Source organism: Schistocerca cancellata, chromosome 5 (assembly GCF_023864275.1).
Source record: "Schistocerca cancellata isolate TAMUIC-IGC-003103 chromosome 5, iqSchCanc2.1, whole genome shotgun sequence".
Lineage (NCBI taxonomy): Eukaryota > Metazoa > Arthropoda > Insecta > Orthoptera > Acrididae > Schistocerca > Schistocerca cancellata.
In genome coordinates, this window is record NC_064630.1 from 253,159,528 (window position 1) to 253,171,844 (window position 12,317).

The following is a 12,317-nucleotide window of genomic DNA, read 5'->3' on the forward strand; positions in this document are numbered from 1 at the left end:
CCCTAGACAGCCAAAGATGTCCTAACAGATATTCTGACGCTGTTATTGGAAGATAACCTCCTGGAAATTAGACATCCATGCGGTACCTACACGACAGATGTCCCACCCGATTCTGACATGTAAATACGGACCTTCTTTATAGAAGATCTGGAGATCGATGGATCGATCATTCAGGAAACATAAAATGTTCTACTCGCTCTCCAAATTAAAACATACGGACTCTTACTTATGGGAAAGAAATTGAAATAGAAGTCTGTATAGAAACACCGATAACTGCCTAAGACGATAAATGCCGCATAACGTGGGCCTGTGCTGCGCTAAGTCCAGATGAAATTCTGCATGGAATATGGTTTGTTCGGAACTGCTTCTTGTCATGTGTCAGTGCTCAGATTTCGACCACCCTTGATATGACAGTATTAATAAACACACGGACCGTACCTGAGTTACGTCTTTGCTCACATGTGGTACAGTAAGGCAGACTTTTGTGGGGTCTTTTCTCCTGACGGCGGAACATCAGTTTGCGCTGCTGTAATGTCGTCAATACTTGATCGATCTCCACATATATTACATCGCTGAAGTTCTCTTCGATGGATCATTAAACTACAACACAAAAATGTGTATAGTTCTATTAAAAACGTAGAAAGTTATAAACGTTAAAAAATTACTTGTGCACGTCAGAAAATCTTCACCTTGTCTCCTAAAAGTTAGCGTATACTACACCTCGATAGCTTATTCGCTCTATATGCAGTACCGGTGAAAAGTTTTCGATCACCCAATCATAAAAACTGAAGACTTTATTTCAATGCCGCGCCGCGTTGTTTGAGGCGTCATGTCACGGACTGCGCGGCCCCTTCCGCCGGAGGTTCGAGTCCTCCCTCGGGCATGTATGTGTGTGTGGTTCTTAGCATAAGTTAGTTTAAGTTAGATTAAGTAGTGTGTAAGTCTGGGGAGCGATGACCTAAGAAGTTTCGTCCCTTAGAAATTCACACACGTTTGAACGTTTAAACGTTTATTTCAAACACATCGTACAAACTGAATAGTCCAAAAAAAAACATTATTTATATCTATCATTAAGTACAGTACAATATTCGAATGCTTCAGATTTTAGCCTCTTCAGAGTATCCATTTGTCCTCAGAACAGCTGCACAAACCCTTGTCATTTTGGATGTAAGGTTTTGTAGTGTTTTTGCAGATATTGCGGTCCAACACGTCTGTAAATTATTCGACAGGTGTACAGCATTAGATGACCTTAGTTTTCTGACCTCCCTGTCGAGTTCATCCCATAAGAGTTCAGTGGGATTTAAGTCAGGTAAGTAACTTGGCCAAATGTTATTCTTCAGTTACTCAGATTTCTCTTTTCTATTGTCACACCTTCGGCGCAGTTTGGAAACACGTTTGTCCTGTTGCAATCGAAAACTAAATGTTCCATTAATTCTCACAAGCTCGTAAACATCCCACACCGTTGCGTCACACACCGGCTCTTGATACGTTTTCCACGAAATCGACGAACAAACATTCGACGGTGGCTTCCAAATACTTAAAACTTAGATTCGTCCTTGAATAACGCCTTGGACCATTGCTGCACACTCCCTTTTTTTATGCCGCTGTGCCAGTTGGAAATTTTCCACCTTATTTTGTTTGCGTTATAAAGGTTTTTTGGCCGATGTGCACTGTTTTAAACCTTGTTCAGAAGACGGCATTTCACTGTTGGTATAAAGGTAAAAGCTGCTCGCTTGCTATTTACTTCGTCGCGAATTTCTAGTGTAGTACGATTCCCCTGACGTTTACTCTGTACACATGTGAATTGACCTCCCGTATGTGATGTAACTCGGGGTTTTCCACATCGTGGAACACTTGCATTGGCACCAGTTTGCTTAACCGCTTCAGTGTACAAGTATATACCAATACAGACTGGGCTACGCCAACTTTTGTTGCTATTATCCTACTAGAATAGCCTTCCTGATGCAGAGCTAAAATTACAGCAAGTTTTTCAGTTCCGATTCCTGGTTTCGTCCCATTAATAGGTATTATTGTATAGACCTTCTAAGGTGTGCAGACACACTGCCAGTAGCACACAATGTACTGTAAACTAGTGCGAACTGAGTGCTATCCAGACAGGTGAAGGAATAAAGCCTATTCGAATAGAACCGTCTTGGGTAAAGGCACGCCAGTGTTGTTATTGATACTCAACAGCGCCCCTCTGTGCGAACAACCAGTCAAATACGTAACTGAGGCGCTTAGTCTTTACAAGTTTATACTTGTTTTAATATCAGAACGGGGATATGACAGAATATTCAAAACGAAATTTCTCTTTTAACCAAAGATCCATAGTTGTGACAGCTGATCGAAAACCTGGCACGGTATCCTGTGTTAGCTTCGTGTAAGATGCACCCCAATCGTATGGTATCCTTTAAAGAAAAATGAAGGAGTCTGTCGTTCTATCGACATCGAGATCATTAATAGACGGAGCACAAGCTTAAAGCGGAGAAGGATGTGGAAGGAAATCTGCCATGCCCCTTGCAAAGGAACCATCCTGACATTTGTCTTAAGCGATTTAGGGATGTCACCCAAAAAACTGAATCTGGACGACCGGACGGGAATTTGAACAGTGTTTGCTGATTATGGCGCCAGTTCGCTATAAACCGCTGCCTGGTGCAGCATTAAGTCATCTTTGACCGATCCCAGAAGCGGTAAGATCTTACTGGAGGACGGGACACCACTTCAACCTGTCTTTGCTCAAAGTTGTACGTTCCTGTTGTGTGCGAGGTAAGGTCTCTTCCTCGCTGTGTGGTTAGTACGTCATGTCCGCCAGTTTGGGCGGTATACATCTCAAGATGGCCGGACAACTCTCGGCCGAAATATTGTAGCAACAAGTTATCGATATCCGGGCAACTGTCACGGAATATTATGGAACTATTATGAAACAATCAACAAGCCAGGAAAGTTCTAAACGTCATAGAATACTTTTATTTATGCGTACATCTAATTCAGTAGTGATTTGTGTAGGCTGTTTCATTAAAATGGATGAGCTAAGAATAGTGTACATTGCTAAGTTCCTTATTAATGTAAAGTTTGAGGAGGTTCGGTGCTGACTTTAAGTAAGCACGCACATAATTTCTCAGCAACATTTATAATATTTAAAAAGGAGTCCAGCTGATTTGTTGCTATAGGTGAGATCTGGAGGCACGGCGTGGCGTCACAATGAAACAACAACGACTGCCGCGGAGGACGACGTGCGTTGCTGCACCAAGACGGGGAAAGTCAGTTTCACCTGTCAGAGAGGTTACGGGCGATGTTTTCTGGGAAAAGAAAAGGGGTTTTTCTTATCGATCATCCTGAAAAGAGTGAAACAAATTGCCGAAACTACGCAAATCTCATGGAACAACCGCACAAAAAAGACATGAGGAGGAGCTCGAGACTGCCAGAGAAACAAAATCATTTTCAATGTGGATACCCGAAAATGTGCTTCGGTAGTGAGAACACTGAGGATTTTGTAGGAAGAACGATTGTGACATCCATCTTGTTCAGCTGGTTTGGCGCTCTCCTACTTCCACCTAGCCCCTACATCGAAAGGAACGTGTGGTCGAGAAACGTTTAGATTCCGGTGAAGCGGTTACAGCAGCGGCAGGTGATGGGGCAGCCCCTGTAGGATACAACTACATTCACGCCGACCGTGCGTACGCTGCCGCAGCACCTAGCTGGCAGGCTCAGCTCGTATCGCACGTAGATAACACGTGCTGCGCGTGTGTTGCCCACGAACTGGTGCCGGAGGTGTTACGGTCGTCTCCAAACTCAGACTCGTTTTCTTTCGTCTCTGTAGCTGGTAACGCAAATGAATAACGTGATAGGAATGGAAGGCAACATGTCTCATTAAGCAACGCAACTAGATTTCAAGGATGTCATTCCAGATCACTGCCTGAAAAAAAAAAGAAAAAGAGAAAATGAAGCATCCAGGACACATGATCGGATGTCAACATGTCTTCGTACACGTACACACCATCGGCGGTTGAGTTGCAATCCTCTGTTGAAAATGTTCAAATGTGTGTGAAATCTGATCACTGCGAAGGGCACGGAGTTGCCACGTACTAGTGTGAGATAGCATTATGAGCGTCTAACAGAGCTTGAAACGGCTTGTGGGTCTCTATTAGACTAACAGGTCGAATCGAGCAATATCCAGATATATGGCACATTCGGATGTCACATTGACCGAATGTTGGGCTGTATTAGGACGTCAGGGCAGGCATACTCGTCATCAGAGTTCAGATCACCACGTGTGAACACTACAAGGGAATATTGTGCACCAAGCGCGCCCAAAACCTCTTCACATCTGCATCTGCCACCTGAAAACATGTAACAGGCTCACGCTGTCATCAAAATCACAACATGACCGTTTGTGTTTCGAGTGGTTCCACGACCGGGAAACGTAGACTGCTGATTGATGGCGTTGCATTGTCTTCAGTGATGAGTCACAGTTCTACACTACTCCAGGTGAGTATCGTTCCAGGTATGGCAGCGATTTGGGGGAAGGTCCCATTCTTCCAATTTTATGGAGAGGTACGGTGGTGTTACTTCTGGCATCATGGTGTGGGAAACTGTCCAGTATGACTTGAGGTCACGGTTTGTTATGATTGAGGGACCTCTGACGGCACAACGGCGCGTTTCAGAGATCCTGCATTATAATTTTTTACATCTCATGTAACAATATCACGATGCCATTTTTCAACAGGACAGTGGTCATTCGCGCATGTCACGTGTCTCTATGCACTATCTTCTAATGATGAGGTTCTTCCATGGCCAGCAAGATGCTCAGATCTGACCCTGACAGAATATGTCTAGGATCATCTCAAAGTCTACCTCATTCCAGTGCCAGCATCCAGGATATTAAAGGAACAGTCGAAATAGTTTTGAACTAGCTTGTCTCAATGGCTTTATGACACCCTTCCCATGCAAATCAGCCCAAGCAAATCAGTGCATGCTTTCAGTCCAGAGGGGGTGCAACATAATACTGATAAGTAGGCTCCTGCTGCAAACTTCTGCGTAAATTTGACTCGATGTTGTAATCTTGAAATAATATTACATACCCTCTCAACCTGTGACTTCCATTTCGTTTTGTCATTCCTCTCTGGGTATTTCACTTTTATTCTCAGACAATGTTTTTAATTGTGTTAACGGTACTTGCTGCTCAGCAATTTGCGATACTTTATGGTTACAATCAAGGGCCATCACCAGCAGTCCGCGCTGCCAGATACGTTCTCAGTGAACTTCTGAAAAAGGACACCTTGTTTCTTGAAGTGGGGAGACGCAGTTCTAACGTGACTGGGTCATACCATATCTGCATGCTGTCCCAAATTAAACTGAACTGCCCCGAGTGCCCACTCGAATGCAACTGCTATGGCGAGCTGCAGCAATGCAGGTGTCTCTCGGATAACATCCAGAGAATTTCACTGTTTCTGATGTCATGCCAAGGCTGTTAGCCTGTGGTCCCAACAACCATCATCACATAAGCGTTTCGCAGAAGCCTAACACACAGGGGACAGTTTTCCAATGAGAGACACCCAGGCTCCGACCATCCACCAGGAGGCAACCCAAGCGCCACTAGAGGCCACAGGCCACACATACCTATTTTCTTCCGCAAGACATGTGATCGAAAGTAGGTCCAGCTGTATCCTAGCATCGAATGGTATTTAGGGCAACACTTGTGCCAGACCAGACCAGATCACACTGGGTGAGTTTTCTGGATCAGGAACTAATTCGCAAAGATTCCATTAATCAGGATTTGCACACAAGAGCCGTTTCCTCGACATCACTGCCATTCACGTCTGACTTCACAGCTCCACTAGCTGCATCCACTGCCAGCACGTTCAGGTGATATAACAGCTGTAGCATTATGACAGTGCAGCGAATTCGTGTTGTGGGTGCCAATAAAAAATAAATAGCGTAACGAGTGTGTTTGAACATGAAAAACTGCATGATATGCTTTCAGATAACCTTGTTACTTCTACGTGTAATTTATACCTTAACTGCTGATTATCTGCGAAACGTAATACTGGTACTCGGATCTTCCTCCCCTTAACAACACTTATTATAGCCAGCATTTGAGGGCACAACGACTCTGTTAGGTGCTGATAACACAGGTCTGCAAAAAAAATTTTTTTGTCAGCTTCATGAGATATTTTTACTGAAGTATATGTTTTAGATTGCGTTGATTTCAGAAGTGATGTCCATTTTTTTCTGTCATATTAAGTTTTTTTTTTTTTTTTTTGCAAATTCAAACACAAAAAATTGGTAAAAGCACTCGTTTATTCAAAATTATCAAACATAATATTTTTTTACAACCAGTGAAATATTATTTTGAGACATATAGTAACAATATTATACTTATTCATGTTTTTTATGAAACCCTTTCTTCTTTTCCTTGATACTTTGCTGAGTCCTTTTCCGAATTCCATCTTTAGTTTCCCGCTAAAGCATCCAACAGTACTCAGCAAGCATAGTGACATCCCATCTTCTCAAGCTCATCTTGCAGCCTTGAGCTTCGCATGCTGCTAGCATCCGTTGAACAATGGTTTTGTAGTCAAGATCATTAGTATTTCCCAAAAACTTTCGCACTACATCCTTGAACGATACTCAAACTTCTTTTTCCTTCTCATTCAAACTTTCCACAAAGAGGGTGTTGGTTAAAAGTTTTCTTATATCGAGGCCAGTGAAAACTCCCTCTTTCAACTTTGCTGTTGACGGCATCCAGAATTTTGTACATAGATATTTAAAACAGTCCCCATCCTTTTGGAGCGATTTTAGAAATTGTTTCATCAACCACAATTTGATATGAAGAGGGGACAACAAAACCATTTCTGGTGGTACCTAAGTAGTATTGATAACATTGTTCTCTCCAAGTTTTAAAGTTTCTCGGGGTGGCCAATCACTTTTAGTCCAGTGCTGCTCTCTGGCTCTACTATCCCACAAGCATAAGAAGCAAGGGTATTTAGTATAGCCTGCCTGCTGACCCAAAAGCATCGTGAGTGTTTCGAAGTCCCCACAAACCATCCGTTGATCGTCCTGATATTTGATTTTTTCCAGGATAATGGCCAAATCGTTGTAGTTTCCGTCCATATGCACAGAATGTTCCATCGGAAGCGATGAAAATTTATTTCCAATGTGAAATAATACTACTTTAAGACTAGTTTTGGACGTATCAATGAATAGGCGCCATTCAGATAGGCCATACTGCATATCAAAGCAATGCATGAGTCCTTCCACATCATTGCAAAAAACTAAATTTCCTTCTTTTGAGAAAAACTGGGTAATTTCTTTTTCTCGGTGTCTGTACCATGAAAATGAGGTGCTAGATGATGAAAGGTTTTTATTTTTTAATCTGCAATCTAACAGTTCGGCTGCATCTTTTGAAAGACCTAAATCTCTTACTAGCTGATTGAGCTCACTTTGAGAAAATAGTTGAGGCCTTTCATCTTCGTCTGAAGAAAAATCTGAACTTGATTCATCCTGAGGATGTAATGTAACTTCGTCGTCCAACTCACTCGGATATTCATCCAAACTGTAAGGTGGCTGTGGGAAAGTATTTCAGAGCTATGAGGCACTGTACGTGTAGATGAGTCAAGGTTAGGGTAACTTATGCTTCTTTTTTTTTTTTTTTTTTGAATTGAATCCCTTATTCAACTGAACAGACGTAGCAATTAGTGGTATGGTTTTCCTGCTCATGTTATATCATAGGAATTCCAAATCGAAATGCATTTTTCTTACCCTTAAACCATAAACGAAGATCTTCTTCACATCTTCTACACACCTTATGCGGGGCCCATGGTTTATCTTGATCAGCAACTTTTAATTTAAAGCAAGTAAAATAAACTTTCCTCACAAAATCACTTACGCTTCTCTGTTGACTTTTAATAGTGTATTCACCACTGATAGAAACTGTCTGGAGAAATAACACAACCTCTTGTAGCCATGACTAGACAGAAACAACAGCACTGTTCACTTGAATAGCAATATGTCTACTGAGAGTTTCTCTTCATTTCATGCGAGATACAAATCGTCATTCGACTTGTCGCCACACGATAAAACTGAACAATAAGATTGCTTGCATTTGCTTCTGGCGCCCAGGAGTTCCCAGTAAAGTGCAAGTGGTAACAAAGAATAGTTAACATTGTAATTTTTTTAAGTTTAAGTTTATTTTATCAATTATAATTGATATAATTTTTAATAATTATTAAATTTAAAAAACCACTTAGGTATATTACTAATGAACATAAATACTGCAATATACATGAAAACCTATGTGATAGAATTTTTTGAATATTTTTCCTGTTTATGGGATGCCAAATCCATAAGAAAACGTAAAAAAAATCCTATGCAGTTTTTAGTCGCAGACCTGTGTAACACTCCAGAACATGAGTACATGGCATCTCCGTGTCCTTCATAGCGATCGCTCAACATCTGGCACTGTTCACGCACCTAGCACTGAGGTGTCAAAAGTCATGGGATAACGATATGCACTTATACAGATAGGGGTAATACCATGTACTCGAGGTATAAAAGGGCAGTGCATTGGCAGAGCTGTACTCAGGTGATTCATGCGAAAAGGTTTCTGACGTGGTTAAGAGCGCACGACAGGATTTAACAGACTTTGAACGCGGAATGGTAGTTGGAGCTAGACACATCGGACATTCTATTCGGAAATCGTTAACGAATTCAATATTCCGAGATCCTTAGTGTCAAGACTGTACCGAGAATACCAAATCTCAGGCATTACCTCTCACCACGAACAACGCAGTGGCCATCGACCTTCATTTAACGACCGTGAGCAGTGACGCTTGAGTAGACTTGTCAGTTCTAACAGATAAGCACCACTAAGTCAAATAACCACAGTAATCCACGACGAACGTATCCGTTAGGACAGTACGGTGCAATTTTGGCGTTAATGGGCTAAAGCAGCGTACGACCGACACGAGTGCCTTTGCTAACAACACAACATCGCCTGCAGCGTCTCTCCTGCGCTCGTGACCATATCGGTTGGACCACTGGAAAACCGTGGCCTGCCAAATGAGTCCCGATTTCAGGTGGTAAAGGCTGATGGTAGGATTCGAATGTGGCGCAGACCCAACTAAGCAGTGGACGCAATTGTCAACAAGGCACTATGTAAGCTGATGGTGCTACTTAATGGTGTGGGCTGTGTTTACACTGAATGGACTGTGTCCTGTGGTCCAATGGGGCTTATCATTGACTGGAAATGGTGATTTGATGCCATTCATGGACTTCAGGTTCCCAAACAATGATGCTGTTATGTGGATGATAATGCACCACGTCATTGGGCCACAATTGGTTGTTACTGATTTGAAGAACATTCTGACAATTGGGCCAATGATTTGGTGACCCAGATCGCCCAGCATGAATCCCATCGAACATTTGTGGGACATAATCGAGAGGTCAGTTCGTGGACAAAATCCTGCACTGGCAACACGTTCGCAATTATGAAGGGCTATGGAGGCAGCATGGCTGATTATTTTTGCAGGAGACTTCCAACGACTTGTTTAGTCCATACCACATCGAGCTGCTGCAGGCCGCGCGGAGTGGCTGCGCAGTTAGAGGCGCCACGTCACTGACTGCGCGGCCCCACCCGCCGGAGGTTCGAGTCCTCCCTCGGCATGTGTGTGTGTGTTGTTCTTAGTATAAGTTAGTTTAAATAGTGTGTAAGTCTAGGGACCGATGAACTAAGCACTTTGGTTCCTTAGAAATTCACATACATTTGAATATTTGAGCTGCTACACTATGCCTAGCAAAACGAGGTTTAGCACGATATTAGGACATATCCCACGACTTTTGTCACCTCAGTGTATATATCCGTACAAGCCCAGTAACAACAATGAACACGAACAACACTAATGCAGTTCGGTGTCAATACCACCTGTCACAGAGAGTTGCCACTGACATGTCGTCGATATTAATGTAAGACGAGGACCTATACCCCAGTGTGTTTTATCAATTTTTTTATATGCCGCAATTGCGCTAATAGACTGTTTAGCGTTTTAACCTGTTGAGCTAAGTTTTACTACCTAATACTGAGATCACTTTCTCTTGGAAACACTTTGTTGAGCTGTGTGTAGGCCAAAAATACGGTTGAATTCTGCCAATTATTACTGTAAAAACGTCACTGTATTGCGTCCCATCATGATACGTTCAGCTCCCACGCTCTGACCCTGCTGTGTGCTGCAGCGCGCCTCAACGTGCCGGGTCCCCCCGCCTACATGACGGAGGAGGTGCCGCCGATGCGGACGGACCGCGCGCCGGCCTACAGCCTGGGTGACCGCACCAAGCTGCGCAGCGAGGACTTCAACCCGGCGCCCAACATTTACGTCATGCCCGAATACCTGGGGCCCAGCCAGCCAATCAAGACGTCGGCACCCGCCTACACTATGTGAGTGCCGAGATCTGCTCTGCTGCCCCGCTTGGTTGACACACTATTTATGCATATTGCTCCTCTGGTCACTGGCTACTTACTGTACGCCGGCAAACCTCAAACCCCTCAAATCACGAATCCAGTCGCACAACTAAGACGATACCCCATAGGCTCGCAGCTTGATTAGAAGTCGCTTGTGAGGAACGGTGTCAAAAGCTTTCCGGAAATCTAGAAATACGGAATCAACTTGAGATCCCCTGTCGATAGCGGCCATTACTTCGTGCTGCGTTGCACAAGAACGATGTTTTCTGAAACCATGTTGATTACGTCTCAATAGATCGTTCCCTTCGAGGTGTTTCATAATGTTTGAATACAGTATATGCTCCAAAACCCTACTGCAAACCGACGTCAATGATATAGGTCTGTAGTTCGATGGATTACTCCTACTACCTTCTTAAACACTGGTGCGACCTGCGCAATTTTCCAATCTGCAGGTACAGATCTATCGGTGACCGACCGGTTGTATATGATTGCTAAAGTAGGGAGCTATGGTACCAACGTAATCTGAAAGGAACCTGATCCGTATACAATCTGGACCTGAAGACTTGCCCGTATCAAGCGATTTGAGTTGCTTCGCAACCCCTAAGGTATCTACTTCTAAGAAACTCATGGTAGCAGCTGTTCGTGTTTCAAATTCTGGAATATTCCATTCGTCTTCCCTGGTGAAGGAATTTCGGAAAACTGCGTTCAATAACTCCACTTGAGCGGCGCAGTCGTCGGTAACAGTACCATCGGCACTGCGCAGCGAAGGTATTGACTGCGTCTTGCCGCTTGTGTACTTTACATACGACCAGAATTGCTTCGGATTTTCTACCAAATTTCGAGACAATGTGAGATGTGCTTGGTTGCAGGGCGAGCCGCGCCAAGCCGCTGCGGCCCGACATCGGGCCCGGGCCTGCGCGCTACCCGGCCGTCGACATGTCCGTGTCCCGCAAGCGGCCGCCCGTCTACAGCGTCGTGGGCCGCAACTACCCGCCGGGCGACCGGGGCATGAACCCGGGACCCGGCGCCTACCTGCCCGAGTACAACCGCGCCAAGAACCCGCCCAGCTTCTCGTTCGGCGTCAAGCACTCTCCCTACAAGCGCACACCCATGGTCGAGGCCGACAACGAAGTCTGATCAATAATTCACCCAGCTGCAAATCACGATGGCCTATCTCTGTTCATTTCATTCTGGGAATGTGTTTACACTAAACTTGATCACACAACGGATATCGTAACAACTATGAGCGGTAGAGCACAATGCTTTCGTACTTTTAAGTCGCCCACAAATATTATAGAGTGAATGGATTGCGAACGTAGTATAACCAGCGGAAAAATGCGCCTATGGCAGCGCAAAAAGTGCAAATATGTTCCTGGTTATTTAAAAGCCTCCGACTGAAAAGTGGGGCACCTATTGCCTAAGTCTACTTTCCTCAGCACCTTTAACAACGTTCCCAAAAAATTTTGGTGTGCGAACATAATTCCCTTTTTTTTTGCTGAGGTAGAAGAAGAGAGTGGCAGTGACAAAGAGACAGAAAAGTAATAAATGTTCGAATGTGTGTGAAATCTTATGGGACTTAAGCTTACACACAACTTAACGTAAATTATCCTAAGGACAAACACACACACCCATGCCCGAGGGAGGACTCGAACCTCCGCCGGGACCAGCCGTACAGTCCATGACTGCAGCGCCAGAGACCGCTCGGCTAACCCCGCGCGGCCAAAAGTAATAAATACTGGAAGATAAAGGACAGTGGTTGTGGTATAGAGAGGGTGAAGGAGAAAATGGTAGTGGAATACAGTAGACAGTGAGAGAACATTGCTGCGAAAAGAGTGAAGGAGATAGTGCCAGGGGGGAGGGGGAG

The 12,317-nt window shown here is 44.0% G+C and overlaps 1 protein-coding gene across 1 annotated transcript in view; it reads left to right on the top strand.

The window, feature by feature from the left end:
- LOC126188473 (outer dense fiber protein 3-like) overlaps positions 1 to 11,590 on the top strand; it is a 51,576-nt gene extending 39,986 nt beyond the window's left edge. Inside the window, exons 3-4 of the mRNA XM_049930077.1 lie at positions 10,228 to 10,429; positions 11,323 to 11,590. Coding sequence (XP_049786034.1) covers positions 10,228 to 10,429; positions 11,323 to 11,590 — 470 coding nt within the window. The remainder of the gene's footprint in view (positions 1 to 10,227; positions 10,430 to 11,322) is intronic.
- The last annotated feature ends 727 nt before the right edge of the window (positions 11,591 to 12,317 follow it).